The 23,000-nt window shown below is 41.8% G+C and overlaps 1 protein-coding gene across 1 annotated transcript in view; it reads left to right on the top strand.

The window, feature by feature from the left end:
* Positions 1-2,831: 2,831 nt before the first annotated feature.
* Positions 2,832-23,000, top strand: part of rhag (Rh associated glycoprotein) — a 48,586-nt gene continuing 28,417 nt past the window's right edge. Inside the window, exon 1 of the mRNA XM_080744553.1 lies at positions 2,832-3,214. Within this exon, the coding sequence (XP_080600679.1) occupies positions 3,019-3,214 (196 nt within the window). The 5' untranslated portion in view covers positions 2,832-3,018. The remainder of the gene's footprint in view (positions 3,215-23,000) is intronic.

Here is a 23,000-nt window from a genome sequence, read left to right as displayed (position 1 = left end):
TCAATATTGAAAATGGGTGGTTTTCCCCTTTAAGAAGACTGTGATTGGAGAAAAGTGCTGCTGTAAGAAAAAAATCAAACCACCAGTTCAAAGTGGAGCGGTGAATTTGAGCAGCCTACCCTGTGTGTGTGTGTGTGTGTGTGTGTGTGTGTGTGTGTGTGTGTGTGTGTGTGTGTGTGTGTGTGTGTGTGTGTGTGTGCGTGTGTGCGTGTGTGCGTGTGACTAGGCTGCGCAACAGTGCCCTTCTGGTCACCCAGCGGTATTGCAGCTGTTCAAGCTGCATGGGATCAGGGGGAGAGGGTTGAGGACAGGAGGACACTGACAGACTAAGGCTTCACCGCTCCAAGAATGGCATATTGACCAATAGACCATATAGAGTAGACCAAAACGTGAAACAGCATGTATTAACAGCAACAGTGACGCTGATTTGAAACATTTGGGATGGATGTTCTTCCTTGGCCTGCGTTTTCCTATCTGCGTTTTTGAGCGGTGGTCACAACGCTCCTATACGTGGCCGTGTGTGTGGGTATGTCTGTCTCCGTCCGTGTCTGTCTGTCTGTCTGTCTGTCTGTATGTAGCCTACAGTACCTTTTATGACCACACATGTTAAGGGAGGGGCGCTGTTTTCAGGCCAGGCCAGGCCAGGCACACACACACACACACGCACGCACACACACACACACACACACACACACACACACACACACACACACACACACACACACACACACAGGGGGGAAGGGGGGAGGGGGTGGGGGGGGGGGGGGGGGTAAGAGGGTGCTGTTGAGACTAGCCTGGGGGGGGGCACAGAATTCATAGATCTAGAACACATAGAATTCATAGATATAGAACACAGAATATGTACAGTACAGTACAGTTAGGTACAGTAGAGTACAGTAAACCACCGCTCAGTTCACACGGGTGTGATTTTTCTTTTTCTTTGTTGTGACTCGACACTGGTCACCTCTTTTTTTGCACAGACTTTTGGACACTTTTTTTGCTCTGCACTTTTTCTTTTATTTAGGCTAAGCATTATTATTATTGTCTTGGTGCAAACACTTATGCATACTGTATATATGTGTATATTTTTTGGCACTACGTTGAGAAGTAGTTCCTAATGTTTGAATGACTGGACCATTGTAAGTTCTTTGAGTTTGCAATATGCTTAGAAAAGTCCCTTAAAATTGCAATCCCTTACAGAAACGTTAGTACTACTTTTTTGTTGTTGTGTTGTGTTCTGTCTCGACACTTACTGTATGGTATATTCTCCTGTATTGTTGATTCTTCTTTCTTGTTTGTTTTTGTCGCTCGCCTGTCCACACCAGTCCTTTTCTTATTTTTTTCTTACTGTCCTGTAACCTTAACTGCTGTACCTTCTGGGTGACTTAATTTCCCCTGTGGGATAATAACGGTAACTATCTATCTATATATCTTGTCCACAGTCAGACGGATGGACAAGGACAACAACATAATCTCCGCCTTCATGGCTGTTGGCCTGCTGGGTTTCACCATAGACTGTAGAAAAATATGGACGATGCGAAGCCATTGGTTTCTATGCAGCGCAAACGGCACTTTTCTACCCCTTGGAATGGGTGTCGCCATCATAGAATTGTAAAGGCATCAGAGAGGCTATTGGCTGCCAACGGTCACGTGCAACCGCAGGGATACATGGGAGAATGTGGTCGGAGCCTCCCGAAATACAGCACACAAAGGAGAACCCCCCCCCCCCCCCCCCCCCCCGCAACTTTATCATTTTATTTTAAAATAAATTGGACCACATTTCGACTAAACGAATATGATGGTGATTGAAAGGCAATTTTTAACTAGCGATAGGAACCATACAGTATTCATGAAAATGTTAATTAAGGTTAGAAAACAAAAGGGGAAAATGAATGGGGTCCAATGGAAAACAATTCTTTTTGCGATCGGCCGGGGGGGAAAACCAATCATAGGAAGTTTTACTTCCGTATTGGAGTCATTTTAAATCGGCAGAACTATGCCCCTGGGTTTAACACTTAGACTGACATAGTTTTGCCATAACTAATGTAGATTTGCTGCCAATGCTTTTTTCCTATTGTATTACGTGATTTTCGGGGGCTCCGTGCGCGGGTGTTCCAGTTCACTCCCAGTTCAAATATGATAGGCCTATTGTCGTTGTCGAGTGGAAACCTTGTATGTCCAAAAGCGGCCATTTCGTATTTATCATTTAAAAAATGAACTAAACTAGTGAAAACAGCCGATCTACAAGCACACAACGCCTCGGTGTTGTGTGCTTGTAGATCGTCTGTTTTCACCACTTTTGTGCGACAGTCTTGTATGATGATGCAGGGCTTCGACAGTGACGATATTTTGGGGGGCAATTCACCTGGCGGCCATTGAAAAACCATGGTGGCATTTCATTAACTTAATGGCAAGATGGCCACCGTGTGAATATGGTCTATGCCTGGAAAGGTTGAGAAGCATTGCTTTAACAAACCACAAGGAAAAACAATACAAAAAACAAAGAAACAAAAAAAAAACTAAACGCTCACTTTGACAGTGAAGAATGAGTTGGGGGGAAACGGCTCATTAAGAAGTGGGTCTCCTTATTGTACACACTGTCATTACCGCATGTTTAGCCTATACGTCTTGTTTTGGCCCCTCTTTTTAAAACAAGCTCACTCCTCCTCCGCTCTGGAGAGGAAACCCGTCCCCTCGCGAGCAAAGTGCACCAGGCGGGGGGGACACCCCCCCTCTGTCCTGCGCTGTCATTGGCCCGCCGCCGAAACATGCACCAATTTAAAACCACCAGCAGCCTCGGCCCCCCTCTCACACACACCACCCTCCAAAAGATAGACAGACAGAGAGAGAACGTGTGTGTGCAGTGCGCGCGAGCGTGTGTGTTTGTCAGAGTAGAAGGGGACAGAGCCAGAGAGGGAGAGAGAGACAGACGGACTGACGGTCTGCCAGAAGACTTAACGTTCATAGTGTATAGTGTATGTGTAGTGCATAGTGTTCATAGTAGTTTCTGTGTTGACCATGCCAGCGTACTCCACCAACATGAGGCCCACGTTCCCCATCGTGGCGTTGACCCTGGAGATTATCACCATCATTCTGTTTGCTGTGTTTGTGGTCTACGACGATGGGAAGGGGGGACACGGGCACGACGATGACGGCCACGCCAAGGCCGCCAACGGCACGGAGCCTCATAAAGACCCCATGACCCTCTACCCCAGTAAGTGGATTCCAGGGACTCTCTAGGTTCCTTTTTGGGGGGGTCTAAATTGACCCTTACAAGTCTGTAACTCTGATAGTGTACAAATGGAAAGGGAAGACCTTGACGGCTGACCTCGCTTGGCAGAGCTTTAGCTGTGTTGTTGTTGTTCTTGTTGTTGTTGTGCACACGTGTGGAGATTTGGAAAGGAGTCTATCTTTTTTTTAAGTGGACATCAGATGGAAATTAAGCTAAGGCTGTCAGAGTTGGTGGAAGAAGTACTTCAACTTGTACTTCGAGGAGTAGTTCACCCTAAATAAATGAGTTATTTTCTATAAATTACACACCCCATGAAGCCTTGAATTCATGGATATCGTTTTGTTTGTCTGTGACTCAATGAGTCCCCTATGAGTGTCCTATCACACTTATTACATAATCGTCTAATCGCAATTATTTGACATATTCGCGATTATTTTTCATAATCGTCATAATCGTTTCCATGTTGAAACATTTTCATATATATTTTTTTTAAGTAAAAAATAGTGGAAATGGCGGATCTACAAGCTCACAACGCGTCGCAGTGCGACGCGTTGTGAGCTTGTAGATCGGCTGTTTCCACTATCAATGTTCCTTAGTATAAAGTTGTCAAATATGTCCTTCATTTCTTTGTATATTTAGGTCATATCTACCATGTGCAACTTCAAAGCCTAAAAGCCAAACAGAAATGTAATTGTCAACGACAAAAACACAATTAAATCGTTAAGCAATTATTTGAGTGACAATAAATCGTTATGTAAAATTTCATAATCGTGAGAGCCCTAGTGACAGGGTAATCAAATCCTTATTTGCTCAGGAATGCGACAAAAACACATAAATCTGCATAATTACAAGGCGTCATGGGGTGTGTTGTGTGTAATAGAAAATAAGTACTTTTCTGGGTGAACTATACTCCTTTCAGTGCAGTGCTTGACTCCACTATGTGCCCATGTGGCCATCTGGAGAGAGCTTTTTTAAAAGGTGGACAAAAGAAAATAAAGAATGTCTGGTTAAGGCTGTCATAGTGAAATAACCCATGAATTGGTTGGTTTGGTCCTGGTCTACCAAGACAGTTGTTTCTTTTTTTCCCCCATAGCTAATCAATTATGTGTTAAAGCATTTCATCTCCAGATATAATAAGCCTTTGATTCTGCCAGTGTTCAACTCTCAATATCCAGTATTGCATAAGTAATATATAAGTATTGTGAAATCAACTTTAGAATGTTCAGCTCTCCAACCTGAAAAGGCTGCTCTCTGTAGGATTGCAGTGGTTTTTAGGTAGGCCTACTTCATTTTAGGTAGCCTACTCATTATCAAAGCATGTATTTCCATCATGCTTTGATAGTTTATACATCTATTCCACTGGCTGCTCCACTGCAATTATCTGACAGCTTTAGTTTGCAGATCAGTCCCACCTTTATCAGTTAGTCTAAGTGATGCACATTTAATGCAGTAATGTGATGTTGAAATGCATTTCTACATACTTAGGTAAACCATTTGAATTATTCCACCACTGATTGCATACAGCAAACACTATTGTGCAGATTTGACCATTTTCCCAAGCTTACTTTTTTTTTTTTTTTTGGTTTAACATAACACATTAAAGCACGGCAGAGGATGTCACAGACATTAAAGTCCACGTCCTCTCAAAACAGCATTCAAATAGTGAGATGTGCCTTAATGACAGTGACATGTTTTTGTCATCGGCAGTTATGTCTGCAATTAAAGACCACAGGCAGTGAAGGAGACAGCAGCTTTCTGAAGTTTTGTGACTGCAGTCGGGCAAGATGTTGATGGCTTGCATTCTGAGAGAGAGAGAGAGAGAGAGAGAGAGAGAGAGAGAGAGAGAGAGAGAGAGAGAGAGAGAGAGAGAATGTACTCCTGTGTGAAAGCAACAGTTTGTTATTGAGCCATGTTGATTGCACCACTAGTTATGAACTGAAATATAGGAATTATGAGCTTGTAGATCAGCTGTTTCCACTATCAATGTTATTTTTTAAGTATAAAGTTGTCAAATATGTCATATCTGCCATGTGCCTAAAAGCCTAAAAGCCAAACAGAAATGTAATTGTCTACGACAAAAACACAATTAAATCGTTAATTGCAATTATTTGAGTGACAATAAGTCGTCATGTAAAATGTCATAATCGTGACAGCCCCCATGACAGGGTAATCAAATCCTTATTTGCTCAGGAATGCGACAAAAACGAATACATCTGCGTGATTTCAAGGCGTCATGGGGTGTGTAATAGAAACATTATGTCTGCAATTAAGACCACAGGCAGTGAAGGAGACAGCAGCTTTCTGACGTTTTGTGATTGCAGTCGGACAAGATGTTGATGGCTTTCATTCTGATAGAGAGAGAGAGAGAGAGAGAGAGAGAGAGAGAGAGAGAGAGAGAGAGAGAGAGAACATACTCCTGTGTGAAAGCAACAGTTTGCTATTGAGCCATGTTGATTGCACAACTAGTTATGAACTGAAATATTGGAATTATGTGAACTCTGACAGTGTGAAAAGGTAATTAACTCAGGATTTCCCAGTGTTAAAAGAGTAGTTCACCCCCGAAATGACTTTTTTTTTCTATTGATTACTCATGCCATGGAGACTTGAGTTCAATGATATTTTTAGTTTTGTGTCACATTCCTAAGACAATATTTCGATTTTAGTAAATGTACCCCCATTGATTCCAGATGGGGGTACATTTATAGTAATCAAATTATTGTCTTAGGAATGCAATAAATACAAAAAAATACTATTGAACTCAAGTCTCCATGGCATGAGTAATCAATAGGAAAAAAGTCATTTTGGGGGTGAACTACTCCTTTAACGTTGAACTCAGGTATTACTTGAGGCCAAATGGTCCCTTATGGGTCTTTTAGAGTTAAATGAATAAACCAACACTGTGGATTTACTGTGTATTTCTCTATAGAATCCCTAATATTTGACATTGGACATGTTGTATTTGGCTTGTTGTGGTCACTTGCATTGTGATAGTAACTGTAAATAAACCAACGACAGCGCGGTGGTTTGCTCATAAATGGGTGTGGCAGGTGTGAGCCAAAGAGATTAGCTCTGGGCTTCAATCTGAACCCTGGGCAGCAGCAGTGTTGCCAGTGGGGATACGCATACCCCTAGGGGTATGAGGAGGTACTGCACAAGGTACAGAGCAAGTGGAATGTGGAAAAGATTAGTTTTACCGTTGTTTACTTTGGGAAGTGTTGAACCCCATTACATACACATACATCTGACTAGCACAACTGTGAAACCACTTTAAAATGAGCAGATGTACAAGCTCACGCGCGGCACCGAGTGCGGCACTGCGAGCTTGTAGATCTGCTATTTTGAATTAAGTCTTTGAATATTTTTACCCAAATCTATAAATCCCTTTCTCAAAAGGTTTTTGAGAAAGGGATGTTTCTATGTCAGTGGTTCTAAAACCTTTTGAAGTCAAGGACCCCTAGAATTATAGGTATTTGGTGTATCAGGGACCCCCCAGACGCAAATATCTGAGTTACAAATGTTCACGTTAAAGGAGTAGTTCACCCTCAAAATATGTATTTTCTATCAATTGCACACAAAGCCTTCAACTCATGGAGATTTTTCAAGTTTTTCTGAGCCAATGATTTGATGACCGACTGACACTCAAAGGGATATTCCACTTTCAACATCTTATGGGTTTTTCTCCACACACACACACACATTGTAACTTCAAACTCCATTTTAACCCTGATAGATTCACCCATTATCTTTTCTGATGACTCATACTACCCTCCTAATACGTGAGCAGGCCGTGTTTATTCTCTAACTTTTTTCATTTATTTTTAATAATTATTTGGGGAAATGGAAAATAATTATTAAAAATAAATGAAAAAAGTAATCGAAAAAACACGGGCTGCTTACGTATTAGGAGGGTATTATGAGTCACCAGAAAAAAATAATGGGTGTTTTTAATTAATCTATCATGGTTAAAATGAAGTTTGAAGTTACAATGGGTGTGTGTGGGGAGAGGCCCTGCATGGGCCTGGAGGGCCTAGTAACATTTACATCAAATATCTAAATATTGAATCAAGCTAATTAAAAACTGTTCAGGGTGTTCATAAAAGCCTGATTAGACGATACAATTACTAAAAGTTTTTTTGAAAGTGAAATATCCCCAAAACAAACTATCTCCATGAATTCAGGGCTTCATGAGGTGTGTATTTGATAGAAAATAAGTATGGCTGGGGTGAATTAATCCTTTAAAAGGGTATTTAACTTTCAAACACCCAGGACAGTTTTTAAGTTGCTTGATCCAATATTTAGATATTTGATTTACCCTTCCTAATGACATATATTGAATCAAGCATGGGGTGCACACAAAAGCCGGGGAAGACATTCAAATGACCCCAGACTTGTTTGAAGGTGAAAAACCCCTTTGGATAGAAAGCAATGCTTCGTTTTTTGCTGCTTTATTTTAAACACTTTGACATTTGACATCAGATTTGGACAGAAAATGCTATGGCCGGCAGTTGCCTCACAGGATTGAGGCTCTAATTAGAACTCTTTCACACCATTTCTTAACCCATTTAGGCCTAGAATTATTGAATGCTTTAACTATTGAAAAATAGCAGATATACAAGATCACAGCGCGGCAGCGAGCTTGTAGATCTGCTATTTTTTCTAAAGTCATGAAAATGTGTGCAAATCTTTGAATATATGCATTTTTAGAGCGAACGTTTGTAACTCAGATTTTGCTTCTGGGTGGTCCTTGGAACTATAATATGTTGAGATATGAATATTTTTTTACAGGGGTCCTTCACATGAAAAGGTTTGAGAACCACTGACATACCGGTAGTAGTTGCTCAAGAACAGACTAACTGAGCTGTAACTGTTAAGTGAAAAGGACCTTTTCTTTGACGATGGCTGGCCAGATTGCTGACATAGAAACATAGGTTTTTCAAAAAACCTTAGAAGGATTCAAAAGACACTTAGAATCGGGTCAAAATTCAAATTGTCATGATTTTTCAAAAATAGCAGATCTACAAGCTCGCAGCGCGCTGTGAGCTTGTATATCTGCTATTTTTCAGTAGTTAAAGCATAAAATAATAATACACCATGTGTACCCGTAATGTTGGTCGCACCCCTAATATTTAGTAATCAAAGGTATATTAAAAGAAAAAAAGAAAAAGGAAATTAGGTTCAGCATACAGACGGCTACAATTAGGAGTTCAAAGCGAGGGAAATAAGTAATAAGGAATGCGGTTCGCCTGCGGGTCAAAACAGGCATGATGGCTTTATCATCAAGGGAAACATCAAGAGAGGGGGGTTCTGGTCTGAGTCCCCCCTTAAATCTGAGAGTATCCACCTCTTTCTGCGGGAATTTACTGGAGAATGTTTTGCACCACACTTCCGGTTAGCAGTAGACATACAAGCTCACGTCGCGTCGCAGATGCAGCTGCAGCGCCGGAAGCTCCGTCCAATTTCTGCGCAATGCACGATGGGATGTTGGAAACTACAAATGGATGCATTTGGTCAATTTAGAACCCCCTAAAGCAGTGCTGTTCAACATGTTTCATATCAAGGTATATTTATTCAGCATTTGAGCCGCGGAACACCATTTGATGAGATTTTGCCTCTAGAATCACAAAAATGTAAGATTTTGTTGTGTTTGGATATGATTTTGTCCACGATTCCATGCTGTTTTGATGTGGTACCATTAGGAGAGATAACAGGCACATGTTGATCAAAATTCAGCAACTCTACATTCTCTGATTGTGTCGACTTCTTGTGAATTAAGTAACGCAGATGTTTAACAATAATTTAACTCTTGAGAGAGTTACACACCCAAAAGATCTATACGGGTCCAACCACCCTAAAGGAACACAGTTTGAGCTGGATGTGGAGCGGATATGCAGAATGAAAAACAGCAGATCTTGGAGCTTGGAGGTCCAACGCATGATCAAGTGAATACTGGAGATGTGGCGTAACGGCATGGATTTCTACACAGAGAGGGCAATTCTTTCAACATGAAGATGTTGCATTCAAGTTCAGGTTAGTTTTGACTATAGGCAAGTCTCTTGAATGCTGCCTTCAGGTATAGCATTTCTTTCACCATAGGAAAAACTGCATGCATGATCTGGAGAGGGCACAGACAGATAAAAGGGCAGGGGCTCAAGCCCCCTTTGATGTCTATGTGTGCACATGCCGGCTAAAACATAATGCTAGCAGTGGTGGAAAGTAACTCAGTGCATTTACTCAAGTCAGGGACGTGCAGAGAATGTTAGAGAGGCAGGGGCTGAAATTCCTAAAAGGGCCTTTTGGTGAAAACATCGAAAATAGCAGACCTCCAAGCTCACACTGCGACGTGTTGTGAGCTTGGAGGTCGGCTATTTTCGATGCTTGATTTCTACACATTTCTTGATTTATACATAAGATGCTGCATTCTTGTCCAGGAGAGTTTGGACATGGCAATTCTCTTTAATGCTGCCTTCAGGTATGGCATGGAAAGGGGGGGATTTTCATTTCTTTCACCATAGTAAAAACTGCATTCATGGTCTGGAGAGGGCACTTTTTTACAGACAGGTAAAAAGGCAGGGGCTCAAGCCCCCTTTGATGTCTATTGTGTGCATGTGCCTGACTCAAGTCCTGTACATCAGGGGTTCACCATTGTTTTTGTCTCAGGGCAATCCGAGGAACGGGCACCCCTACATTATAATTTTCACTCCCAGCACCTTATATTTATAGCATATCGTCATTGTCGGGTGGAAACCTTGTATGTCCAAAACCATTCGTTTTGTATTTATCATCTATAAAATGTATTAAACTAGTGAAAACAGGAGATCTACAAGCACGATCTACAAGTGTGCTTTTAGATCGGCTGTTTTCACTAGTTTTGCGCGACAGTCTTGTATGATGAAGCAGGGCTTTGCTTTACCAAAAGTTGTACACATTTGAAACTTGGAGATACAAGGTTTCTGCCCGATATTTTAGTGATTATGTTGCAAGGAAAACATTGAGATAATAGCCATTTTGGTTAGAACTGACTGAAAATAACTTTGTAATTTAAGTTTAAAATGATACTAAATATTTTTTCAAGTGTATCAAATGATCTCGCGGCACCCCTGGACTGCCGTCACGGCACCCCAGGGTGCCCCGTCACCCGCTTTGAAAACCCCTGCTGTACATAAATACAGTTTTTAGCTGCTGCTTGAGTATTTCCATGTTTCAATACGTCACTATAATTCAATTCCTTTACACCTCAGAGGCAAATGTTGCACTTTTCTTTTACTCCACTACAATTATTTAAAAACCTTTTTACAAAGGTACATTGTAGATTTAGATTATTATTACAAAGCATATTAATCATACCTATAGCAATGCGACACATTGTAGATAGGCTTTTTTTTAGGTTTTGACAACTCTCGAAAAGGTAGTAGCCTACTTTTACTTTGTTACTGAAAGTATAATAATAAACTTTTGTACTTTTACTCAAGTAATTTTCTTTTTTTAATGCAGGCCTATTACTTTATTCAATGTTGGTATTGTTACTTTTACTCACAAGTGGAACAATCTGAGTACTTGTTCGGCCACTGGCTGTTCGCCAGTTCATACATAGTAAGCAGATCCAGAGGGGATCCCCCCCCCCCACACACACACTCACCCAATTCCGCAGAGGATTGCCCAGTATGACCTAACACTATGGGCGCAAAGCCAGTCCCTGTGGCTGCACTCCAACTGCTCTCTTCATAGCAGCGCAACCCAGCCACTATGATGGCATTCCATAGTTTTAACCTCTTAAAATCTATATTGGGTCTATTTTTACCCCCTGGGTTAGGGTTAGGGTTAATTTACAGTACACCTTTCCAGTGGTGTACTGTAAATTAACTATATATATATGTTACAGTCATTTTGGGTAACTCAGTGAGACTGTGGTAAGAGCGCTCGTTTTGTAGTTCACCACACACTAATCACCACCAGATGGCGACGCAGCCATTCAATAGTGAAGGCGCTGACGTCACTCGTTTGCGACTCTCTTTCTTTATTTACTAGCCTAGCCTAGCCTAGCCTAGCCTAGCTTAGCTTAGCCATTAGCTCCATTGTAGTCACTTGGACAGGGCGTTTATCGTGGGCTTGCCCAGGCCTTACGGCCTGGGCATAAATATAACGATTGCATTCACCACGGCCCTGGCCCGCTCTTCGCGGCCACTCGCGCCTGCGGCGCTCGGGGGCGAAGAGCAGGACCAAGGTCCGCTGGCCTTCGCGCCGCTTGCAATGTCGTGGACAATCGAGTGGCTCCGCCTGGAGGACGTTGTTGTGGCGACCGCTTGTTCCGCCCCGTGGCACGGCAAGCGCTCCGTTTCTCTAATTCTCTGAGACGCAAAAAAAAACGTGACACATATATATATATATATATATATATATATATATATATATATGTCACAGTTAGATAGAGAAACGGTTAGATAGAGAAACGGAGCGCTCGTCGTGCGGCGCGGGGTGGAACAAGCGGTCGCTTTGAGCCACAACAACGTAGCGTCGGCAGGAATGATAGCGCATCACCCCACGGAGGTTAGGGTTAGGGTTAGGGTTACACGCTCTAACGCTCTAACGCTCACGCTTATCCACGTTTATCTATTCACTCGCTTCAGCAACTGATCCCAAAGTTCACATGGTATTGGCCATTAGCATTATACCAACGGTGACGTAGCCCGAATTTCATTTCTCCCAAATTAAAGCTGTTTATTGGCGTTTTCTTCACCACTTCTGTTCAACTCTACAGCCTGTTGTCAGGGTTACGGTCCGTTCCTCCAGGCCATGGTATCTGTAGCCCCACACACACACCCCCCTCTCTCTCACAGGAATGTGCATGGTCGGTCTCTCTCTCTCTCTCTCTCTCTCTCTCTCTCTCTCTCTCTCTCTCTCTCTCTCTCTCTCTCTCTCTCTCTCTCTCTCTCACCCGCTTTCACCAGGTACGTTTGATGTGTGTCTCATCTTCCAACGGGTATGAAAAAACTATGTGGAGCAAGCGCATACATCCCCATACTTCTATTCACCTAAATTTGCTGTTAAATTATTTGTATCCGTCATAAATCACTCCTCCATGAGCTGCTCCTTACATTATGATGCTCCCACATATTCTCACGCACACACCAGTTACAGTAACTTTCCCCACAACCCACACTCTGCAAATATTTTGGAGCACACATCTTCGAACAGGTAAGGTCTAGTATATATATACTTACTCAGTGACGTCATTACGTGCGCGTCCCGCGTCTCTGACGCATTCACGTTGCCTAGAGACGCATTCACGTCATTGTCTTGGGGTCCCACGGACGCATCGCCTCCATTGGAGTCCACGTTAAAATAATTTACCACGTCGCGAAAAAAAAAATATTTTAAAAAGTCCACAGACGCCACCATTGTTCATGGGTGAAGGCATGCTACTTTACGCTATGTTAACACAAATGAAATCCGCGTAGAAAGTCTTAAAACAGACGATAGAACTAACGACAGTGTGTTTTGAACGCCATTTTGTGTCCGTGCATGGTCACAGAATTCAATGGGTGCCTGAGTTTTAGCGTAGCACCGGGCCGCTCTCTGACCATAGTGGCACAGCGTGTTAGGTGATACACCAAAAAGGGTTGCCCCACAGAACGTGTATGGCAGGGCACGGCGCAGATACGTGACGTCACTGCTCACTGCTCAGACAGCGACCCGCCTCCTTTCCCCGTCCTCTTCATTCAATAACAACTGGATACACGCGCTATTGTTTATAGATGTGGTGGACATTGGACAACGTGTTAGAAGCCACACAGGTCTTCATTGCGTCTTTACAACAATAGCGACGATTTAACGTTGTGGTGAACATGGTCAAATAACCTTTATTGGCTCAACTACAACACGGAGGAAGCAAGCTAGCCTAGCATGTATGCTATCTGAGACAGTATGTATGTAGCCTGCCTAGGCTGCCTAACTGTTTGATTGATTATAGTGTTTTCGTGGCGGCGCCGTCCCTTTGGTGGTCCGCCGGGGCAGGGGACCACCGCGGCCGCCTGTGCCTTGCCCTCCCCCATCCATAGAGGGGCAGCACGTCCCTCTATGATCAACCGTTCAAAACAAAAGTAGCCGATCTACAAGCATCCCCAATCCACTGTTTTTGACCCAGTCCACTGGTTCTCTGTACAGCAGAGCAAACACAAGCACGACAGAGAGCATTTCCCCCATTCCATAGAAGCAGTAACAGTACAAACAGGAGACATCATCTCACTGAGAAGATCCATATATTATCGATGTATATAAAATAACAGGTGGCTGTTCATTATGAAGACTCGGTAAAAGCTTCTATCTGCGCCCCCAAGTGGTCAACATCCGATATTACCGGTTCGGTATAAAAAAAATCAAACCGTCACATGACTATTTGGAAGTATTAAAATTGTAAGATTTGGAATTGTGGTTCATTTCTTTCAGACACATTTCTACGTAAGATGAACATAACCATATAATAACCAATTCAAGTTAAATGCTGCACTTTGTCAAAAATGACATGACGCGTTGAATTTTTGTGGGACCCATAAAATATCCCTGGGACTCATCCGGAAGACCCCTCTTGGGTCCCGGGACTCATTACATTAAAAACCTATTAACATCACTGCTTACTGTAACTCCACTACATCACAGAGGCAAATATTCAGCTTTTTACTCGACTACAATTATTTGAAAACGTTTAGTTACTAGTTATTATATAACAGAAGATGGGAGGAGTCCGTTTACTAGGCTAGTTATTATAGGCCTATAGATTTTGATTATTATTACAAGACATACATTAATCGTTTCAGTCTTATATACAGGTCGGCTATTTATAAAAATAAAATAAAAATAATGCTTGTCGATCTGCTATTTTGAATACATATTCTGCATAATGAATAGAATACGTTTTTACTTTTGGTACTTCAAGTATTATGTTGATGCCTTGATACTTTTGAAAATGTTAACATCACAAACCTTCACTGGTACATGTTTTCTGATAGAGGTGCATTAACCACTAGAACAGTGGTGTAAAAAGTACAAATACATTTTTATTTAAGTAAAAAATCAAAATATACTTGAGTAAAATGTTTGAAAATAGGTGATCTAAAAGCTCACACTTTTTCATGTTGCAACAGAGCTTATAGATCTGTAATTTTCAGCTTATGGGGGAAATGAGGGGGATAAGATCCCTATAATGCAATCCAGTCAACTATAGCGTTTAACTAGTTAATTGATGGCAAAGAACAGACACTTAAAATGGGAGACCGCCTTTTTTAACACGATTAAGCGATTTTCAATGTATTGCTGTGTTTCCGGATTGGGGTTTTGCTGTGAGCAGGCTCTTTGTGTCTCCGTAGGGAACAAAGCAGGCTCTTTGTGTCTCCATAGGGAACCAATGCTGGTCATCAAATGATAAAAACAACAACATATCAATGATTTCAAGTGTCCAAGGGGGAGTAATCGATAGAATTCAATTAATTGTTTATTGAAGTGTCAAATCACTTTACATGGAGAGACCTGACAGTCCCACCCCGATGCCTTTAACTTGTCATAGCAAATTCAATGAGTGTGGGAAGTGATGGCTCTGTGTTCTCCATTAACTCACATGATCTAATGAAACACATCAAAGCCCCTGTACTAAAGCATCCTCATTCTGGGCCCCAAATTCCTGCCAAAACAAGGCCAACATTCCGCAAACAATAGCCGATCTACAAGCTCACAAGGCGTTGCAACGCGTCCGCCTTGTGAGCTTTCAGATCTGCTGTTTTCGGCAGTGAGATTTGTTAGGGTGGGGGACCCTGGACCCATGCAGACCCCTGGGGCGGACAGAGATCAACAGAGTATTTAAGTGGTTAATAAATCTACACTTATTAGATTTCAGTCGTAGTGGATGTTTAACGCATTCTTTACCATTCGTTTCAGTTGTTAGAACATTCCAAAGACGGGAACCCCTTTGGAATTGATGTGCAACGTTTATTCAGTTGACCGCCCGACCTTATTTTCGCCCCATGCAGGCAAGCTTCTTTATGGTCGACATGAAATAGGCATTCATGCACGTCATTGAAATACTGGCTGATTGCGGATTAATTGATTGCATGGTCAAGTCGACCAATTTTATAGGCCTAAAGATCTCTGTTGAATACATTCAACATCAGAACAGTATGGTGTGTCTGCAAGGAGAGTTTTTTGGGATTATAGGGCGCGCACGTGCACACACATGCACGTACGCACGCATGCGTGTGCACACGCCGCGCGCGCGCGCACACACACACACACACACACACACACACACACACACACACACACACACACACACACACACGTAAAAATCATTAATTTAGATTATCATCTCTAAACAAAGAACCAAGCAGCATGGCCAGGAAGTTCATCATCCCAGCAGGATATCATTGTTGTCGGGTGGAAACTTTGTATGTCCAAAACCCGTCGTTTTGTATTCATCATTAAAAAATATATATATATATTACAAGCACACAACGCCTGTATGATGAAGTATAAGGCTTTCATTTACGAAAAAAAACGTACACATTTGAAACTTGGGAGATACAAGGTTTCTGCCGGACAGTGGCGATATTAAGTTGGGGTCTGTTAAACACATCAAGGTGTCAGAAAGGAAAACAGCGCTCCCTCCCTATTGGAGGTGGTCGTGCGCCACGTCGCACACCGGAAATAGCGACAAGCTCACAATGTGTCTCATAGCGACATGTTTTTCAGAAGCGGAAGAAGCAATGGTGGAAAAAATTACTCACATTGTTTACTTAAGTAAAAGTATCAATACTGCAATTTAGAAATAATCTGTTACTAACTCTGTTGTTAAGTAAAAGTCCAGAATTCAGTAAGAGTACGCAAGAATTGGCATCAAATTGTACTTACTTAAAGTACAAAAGTAGAAAGTATTTTTCATGCAGCATGTCCCATTTCACAAGGTTTCCTTGTATCAAAATATTTGAAAATAGCTTGAAAATAGATTAATGTATGTTTAGTAATGAAAATCTAAATCTAAAAAGTATCTAGTAACTAAAGTTTTCAAAGAAATGTAGTGGAGTAAAAGTATGCAATATTTATCTCTGAGAAGTAGTGGAATAGAAGTAAATGAATTAGCAATTGGAAAGTATAAATAAATACCTCGAAATTGTACAGAAAGTACAATACTTAAGTAAATGTACTGTAAGTAGTGGAGGTGGTCTCATAGAGACACGTCCAGTTGTGGAAGAAGTACTCAAGCTTTACTTGAAGTAAAAATGCCACAATGTATTAAATGTCCTGTTTCAAGCATAAAAGGCCTGTGTATTAAAATGTTACTTGAGTAAAATCACAAAAGTATTGGCCCTCAAAACATACTTACAGTATTAGTCATCATGCAGAATTATCCATTAAAAACACTTGCTTTGCTGAAGTAAAAAATACCTAAAAAAATTGTACAAATGTAACAGTACTTGAGTAAATGGCCATTGGCGTGCGACTAACAATAAATCAGACTATAAACTCATCAGCAGCTAAAATAACACAAGGGCGGGGTGCAGGAAAAGGTGTTGCATAACAATGTGTGTGTGTGTGTGTGTGTGTGTGTGTGTGTGTGTGTGTGTGTGTGTGTGTGTGTGTGTGTGTGTGTGTGTGTGTGTGTGTGTGTGTGTGTGTGTGCGTGCGTGCGTGCGTGCGGGCGTGTGTCGTCTGACATTCTGTCTCAGTCACTAGAGCCACCTGGGACAGGGGAGGATGTCGGTTCGATTCCCCGGCTCCCCCTGGCATTGTGTCGAAGTGTCCATGAGCAAAGGAGCCCTAACAGAGTGAGCGCACTGCGCACCTGTTCGATGTTTTCATAGTAACACCAGCCATGCTGCTGCAGGGTTTTATCAACATATTGGCCTACGCAGTCTCAAAGCTACTAGCATAGAAACAGACTGCAAAAGAGCTTCTTTCAACAAACAATCAGGCACATGAACAAACTGTCAAAGACGAGAACGGTCTTTTGCACTCTCTTTCTTCCCAAGTCATTATTACTTATTATTTTATCTTTAGATGTGTTGTTTTCTGTTGTTCTGCTTTATTTTATATATACCACTGCATTGTCTCTAAGGAAGCCGAAAAAAGAATGCGTTTTACTCTCATGTACCAGTACAAAAGACGTAACAATAAAGCACAACCTTGAACCTTGAACCTATAGGATATGTGTTGGTTTTATATTGCTATGAAACAGCATCTATATTATTATGAGGAAACAGACTATTATTTAGCAATATTAATACCAATAAGACACCTGAATTAATTTACCCTCGGAACAAAGGTCTATAGCCTATTCATGATATATCTTTCCATACAGACAGACAAACAGACAGACACACCTCTGCTGTGCTCTCATTTAACACAGATCCTCTCAGGGTCCTCTCGCAAACGCTTTCATAGCCTACGGTCTATATGCATTTCTGGTCTACGTTACACTGATAAGAACTAGATGCGCGCGCAAGTCGGTACCAAGATTAGCCAATAAAACCAGCGCTCCCCAAAACAACAGGTTTGAGGATTGGTGGGAATTACATGATACAGTCACCTGTGCATTTAGTCTCAATGTTTGTAAACTGGGTCTATGATGTCCAGCGAGCAGCGACAGAGCCAAATATCAATTGCTAGATCTAGAAACGCTCTGGAAGAAATCGCAGATCGCTATAATCGCAGCCAGATCTTCTCGCAGGGCTTTTCATACACAACAAGCAAAACCTCGGCGAGCAAAGCCAGATCTTGCGGCAGATCGTTTTTTTTTTGTCGGTGAGCGCCAGAAATGGTCGGCGACAGCACAATCGGCTCAAAAAGTCAGGCAGTGTGTTGGAGGAGCCTTTAGTAGCTGGGGAGAATCTGGTCAAAAATCATCAATTTCGTGCACTTGGTGCAAAGTTTTAGATTTTTGGCATGGTGTTAGATATGGGTATAAGGTTTTCAAAAAACATCGCAAACAAGTTGGTCTCGCCCCCTAGTGGTCTGTTTGCAATTAATCAAATATTAAATAGGTTAGTATATTGTAGACCACCAGGGGGTGAGCCCAACTTGTTTGCGATAGTTTTTGAAAACCTTAGGCCTATACCCATACCTAACACCATGTCAAAATTTAAAAGCTAGTTACCAAGTGCATATTTTATATGAAGTTTTACACATTAAATAGGCCTTTTTAGCTCCCGGCAGCCATCGTGGACGCCATCTTGAAAATGATGGCTTTCCGGTATTTATTTTTTCCTTAACCTTTAGTATGTTGTTTATCATACCCAATAGTAACAGAATCCATTGACAAATCTCTTTTATCAATTATTTGGGGTTTCAACCATACTGACAGATCTACTATTGAATTCATTGAAACAGACCACTAGGGGGCGAGCCCAACTTGTTTGAGATGTTTTTTGAAAACCTTATACTAAAAATCAAAAACTCTTCACCAAGTGCAGATTTATTATGAATTTTTACACATTAAAACCCGGTTCATAGGCATTTTCAGCTCCCGGCAGCCATCGTGGACGCCATCTTGAAAATGGTACCTTTCCGGTAGATATTTTTTCCTGAATTTTTAGTATGTTGTTTATCATACCCAATAGTAACAGACTCCATTGAAAAATCTCTTTCATCAGTTTTTGGGGGTTTGAACCATGTACTGATGTATCGAATATTTGATTCATTGCAAACAGACCACTAGGGGGCAAGCCCAATTCGTTTGCGATGGTTTTTGAAAACCAAAAATCAAAAACTTTGCACCAAGTGCACAAACTTTACCAGATTCTCCCCAGCTATAGGCTACTTTTCAGAATTCGATAAAAAGCAAGTCTCTTGTACTCCTACAGAGGTGACAGGTGCGTCTAGAGAAGACCAAACAATGGTCTAACAAACTGAAAAGGAAAAAACTCCCACACAGTCTTAAAGGAGTAGTTCACCCAGGGTTGTCAATTGGGTATGGCAGGGGTATGCAGCTGCCATACCCTGGGTCCAGGTGGGAAAATAAAAGTTACTTTTAAATATAAATCCATGAATGTCTCTTTGTCTATCTCTGCTGGTTATTATGTTGTTAAATTTCAGTAAAATAACTACAAATGCAAAATTTTACAAAATGGTCACTTTAACAAGGTATTATAATTATGTTCTCCACACTTGTATTTTCCCCATCTTGACAAAATGGTATATTCCCAGGTTCCGTAGGTCAGCTGCACAGGTGCAATGCATTATTGTTAATTGTGGCACGTTTACTATTGTATGCCAAGTTTAGCTGCACTTGAATAAACCGTAGAAACGGGGGAAAAATTGAATGTACTTCTTAAAATAAATATATAATGCCTGTTGCTAAGGTATGGCAACATGACTGGTGTCTTGCACGCGTGCGAAGGAGCGTGTGCAAGACACCAGTCATGTTGCCATACCTTAGCTTTTTCTGAACTGACGCCACTGAGTTCACCCCCAAAAGGACCTTTTTTTTCTATTGATTAGTCACACCATGGAGTCTAGAGTTCAATAATATTTTTTGGATTGTTGTCGCATTCCTAAGACAAAAGAAATATTATAGTAAATTTACCCCCATTGATTCTGGATGGAGACCCAAATGCATGGGCCTGGATGGGGACCCAATACGAGGCCCCGGATCGGGACCCAAATGCATTTGTGTGAGTTTGTGTGAATCAATGGAGGTAAATTTAATTTGCATTTGGGTCCCCATCCAGGGCCTTATTTGGGTCCCCATCCAGGCCCATGCATTTGGGTCGCCATCCAGAATCAATGGGGGTAAATTTACTATAATCTTTCTTTCTTTTTTGTCTATATGAATGCGACAATTACAAAAACATATTATTGAACCCAAGTCTCCATGGTCATTTTGGGGGGTGAACTACTCCTTTAATGGAAATGCATCTGTCTGTTAACCTTCATCAGGCTATCTTTTCAGAATTCAAATTCAAAAACAAAAGCAGATCTACAAGCTCAAAATGTGTCATGATGCCACACGTTGAGAGCTTGTAGATCTGATATTTTTAGATAATTTCGTGTGACACTGTAGAATCGTCGAGTAGATCAATTTACATAAAAAATATGTGGATAAGAGGTTTCTGCCCGACGGCAACGATATAGGCCCTTTTTGTTTTTACACACCACTGCAAAGGTGAAATGAAAGTTAGAGAGTGTGTGTGTGTGTGTGTGGGGGGGGGGGGGGGGGGGGCTCAACTCGTTCTCAGTCGTTCTATTACACATACTGTTAGGCGGAAGCAACAAGGCTGTCTCTATCAAGCGATCAGATCAGATCAGAGATCTCCGCCTACCCAAATAGTCTAGCGGAAAGTTGACATGATAGTTCAGTTGGTGATAAAAGCATGAAATTTGGCACAGATGACCTTCATATGACCCTAATTGATAATCAACCTCTGGCCACGCAGAATTCCTAAATTTTTCAAGATGGCCGCCAGTTTTAAAATTAGCTGCAATTGGACCTACGTTTTGGACTTTGCTGGGGCTGTAAATCTTTCATTTCCACCTCATTTTGATATAATAATATGTTCTGGAGGTCTTTCTGCCAAACCAGATTAAAAAAAATTACATTAGGTTCCAATATGGCGGCATATTTTCAAATATGGCCACGGATACATAGCAGAAATGTACATCCGCTCATTAATCCACAGTTGGTGATACAGGCATGACATTTGGCACAGATCACCTTTATACCACCCTAATTGATAATCAACCTCGGGCCATGCGTAATTCCTCCATTTTCAAGATGGCCGCCAGTTTTCAAAATGGGTGCAACTGGGCCTACGTTTTGAACTATCACTTTGCTTGTAAGTTGTAACACATGTATTTGAATACATTGTAAAGTGTTTTGGTAGCTTTAGAATGACCTAGGTTCAAATAGGTTGACATGTTTTTAAATATGGTCACCATACACAAACTTAGATCTTATAAAGCTTAGCGTTTTTTGTTTTGTTTATTCTTCTGTTGTGTATCATCGTTCTTGATGATTGGGTAGCGACATTCGTTTCACAAGATTTTCTTGTTACTTGCAGGGGAGGCCACGTGGAGGCTGTCGTCCTCTTCCCCGTTGTTTTTCTTTTTGTCTTTTTAGCATTTTATTGTTTTTTTTTTCTTTTTATCATTTTATTGTTTTTTTTTTTTGTATTTTTCTTTTTTATCTTTTTCCCCCCTCATTTATAATTGTGTCTGGAAAAGTGTCAGGCCTGTGTACAAGCAACTGCAACCACAGAGGGGTGTGCACAGCGGCGTAGGAAACGGGGGGGTCGCGTACGTTTTGTCCCCCGTGGGCCGCGGACCACCGGTTGGGCTGCCGCGACGCTGAAATCCAAAAAGGAGAGGAAAAAAGCCTCAAATGGGGCCGGCACTAAGACCACGCGGACGCTAGAAGAGGCTGCGGTCAGCCCGTAGGCTTCCATATGCTCGAAACCCGCAGCATGCAGTCACCACCAATCGGCCCTAATAGAGACGACTGTGCCGGCCCGGCCCGGCCCATTATCCCATGTCATTAAGGGGGGGGGGGGGGAGGTAGAGACTCAATCCCCCCTGCTGCTCAAGTGGTTTGCTCCGTAGTAGGCTACGTGCTACGTCAACGTAACTACCGGTAGTTCAAAGAAAAGTGGCGCGGGATACGTTGATAGAAGGTGGGACTTTTGTGGGGCGTTTGTGTGCAAATTGCAAGGTGAAAATGGCCCCCATATATGTCCTGCTTGTTGAACCTAATTTTGTGAAGACTGGAGATATTTTCTCAAACACGTTCCATTTTTGCCATGCTGACCGTTTTCCCTTTCCATGGAAGGACGAAACTGTATCGCATCCACTGAATGCATGAAAGAAGCAAAGACCTGATGCCTTTGATCCCATATCTGATGCAATTTCATGAATTGGGATCCATCTGCGGTCCTTTCCCCTTCCAAAGTCAATCCACAGCTTTTTCAAGCCAAGTCTTTGAAAGAGTGAAACTGCTATGACAACAACGTCAGTATCTGAGCTGCAGATGATGGCATCTGACACACCATGATTCGCAGCGTAGGCTGCATGAAGGAACATCCTTGTGTCAGCTTCCTCGTGAGTGCAACCTTGTCAGACACATCTTGGTCATCCAAGTTGCAAAGTACTGCATTTCCCATTGTGACAATAGTGCAAGTTTCGTTTTGTGTGTCCATGGAAGCAATTTTATGTGCCAAAAACTCAAAGAGTTCAGTTTTATTTAGATCATTCCTGAGGAAACTGGCCCAGTTAGTAGGTGTTTTGTTTCCACCACCTACTCTGCGCCTCACTCCAGTGCCTCGTTTCTGCCTTGTTTGGGATTTCAGGCTGTCTTCCCTGTATACATCAAACACTATGTGAAGTTGTTTGTGACCTTTTGCATATTTGTGCAACTTTGGCAAGACTTCATTTGTTGCATATGACTCAAATGTTGAACCACTAGAGGGACGTAGGGAATTTACTAAAGCAGCACCATCAATTATAATGGCATCAGCAGGAGGTTCTCTATCAGGGACACTGGTCTCCTGTTTTTCAAGTAAAGGTAGAAGTTGTGACTTTTGCCCTAAGTGCATTTGTCCAGCTCTGGCCAGAGAACTCTGATTTTCATGCTGGAAGAACTCTTCCAGGTCACACTGTCGATTCTGACATGATATAAAAAGGATTGTAGTCATCTTTCAGTGTTTGCATTTTTTCTTTGTCTTTCGAAATGCTAGGCTTGGATTTTCGACTGAACAGGGGCACTTTGTTCTTTCTAATTGGGTCATAAAACCTGCTT

This window comes from Nannobrachium achirus, assembly GCF_963921795.1.
Source record: "Nannobrachium achirus genome assembly, chromosome: 16".
NCBI classification, from domain to species: Eukaryota; Metazoa; Chordata; class Actinopteri; order Myctophiformes; family Myctophidae; genus Nannobrachium; species Nannobrachium achirus.
This window is presented reverse-complemented; position numbering and strand designations above follow the sequence as displayed.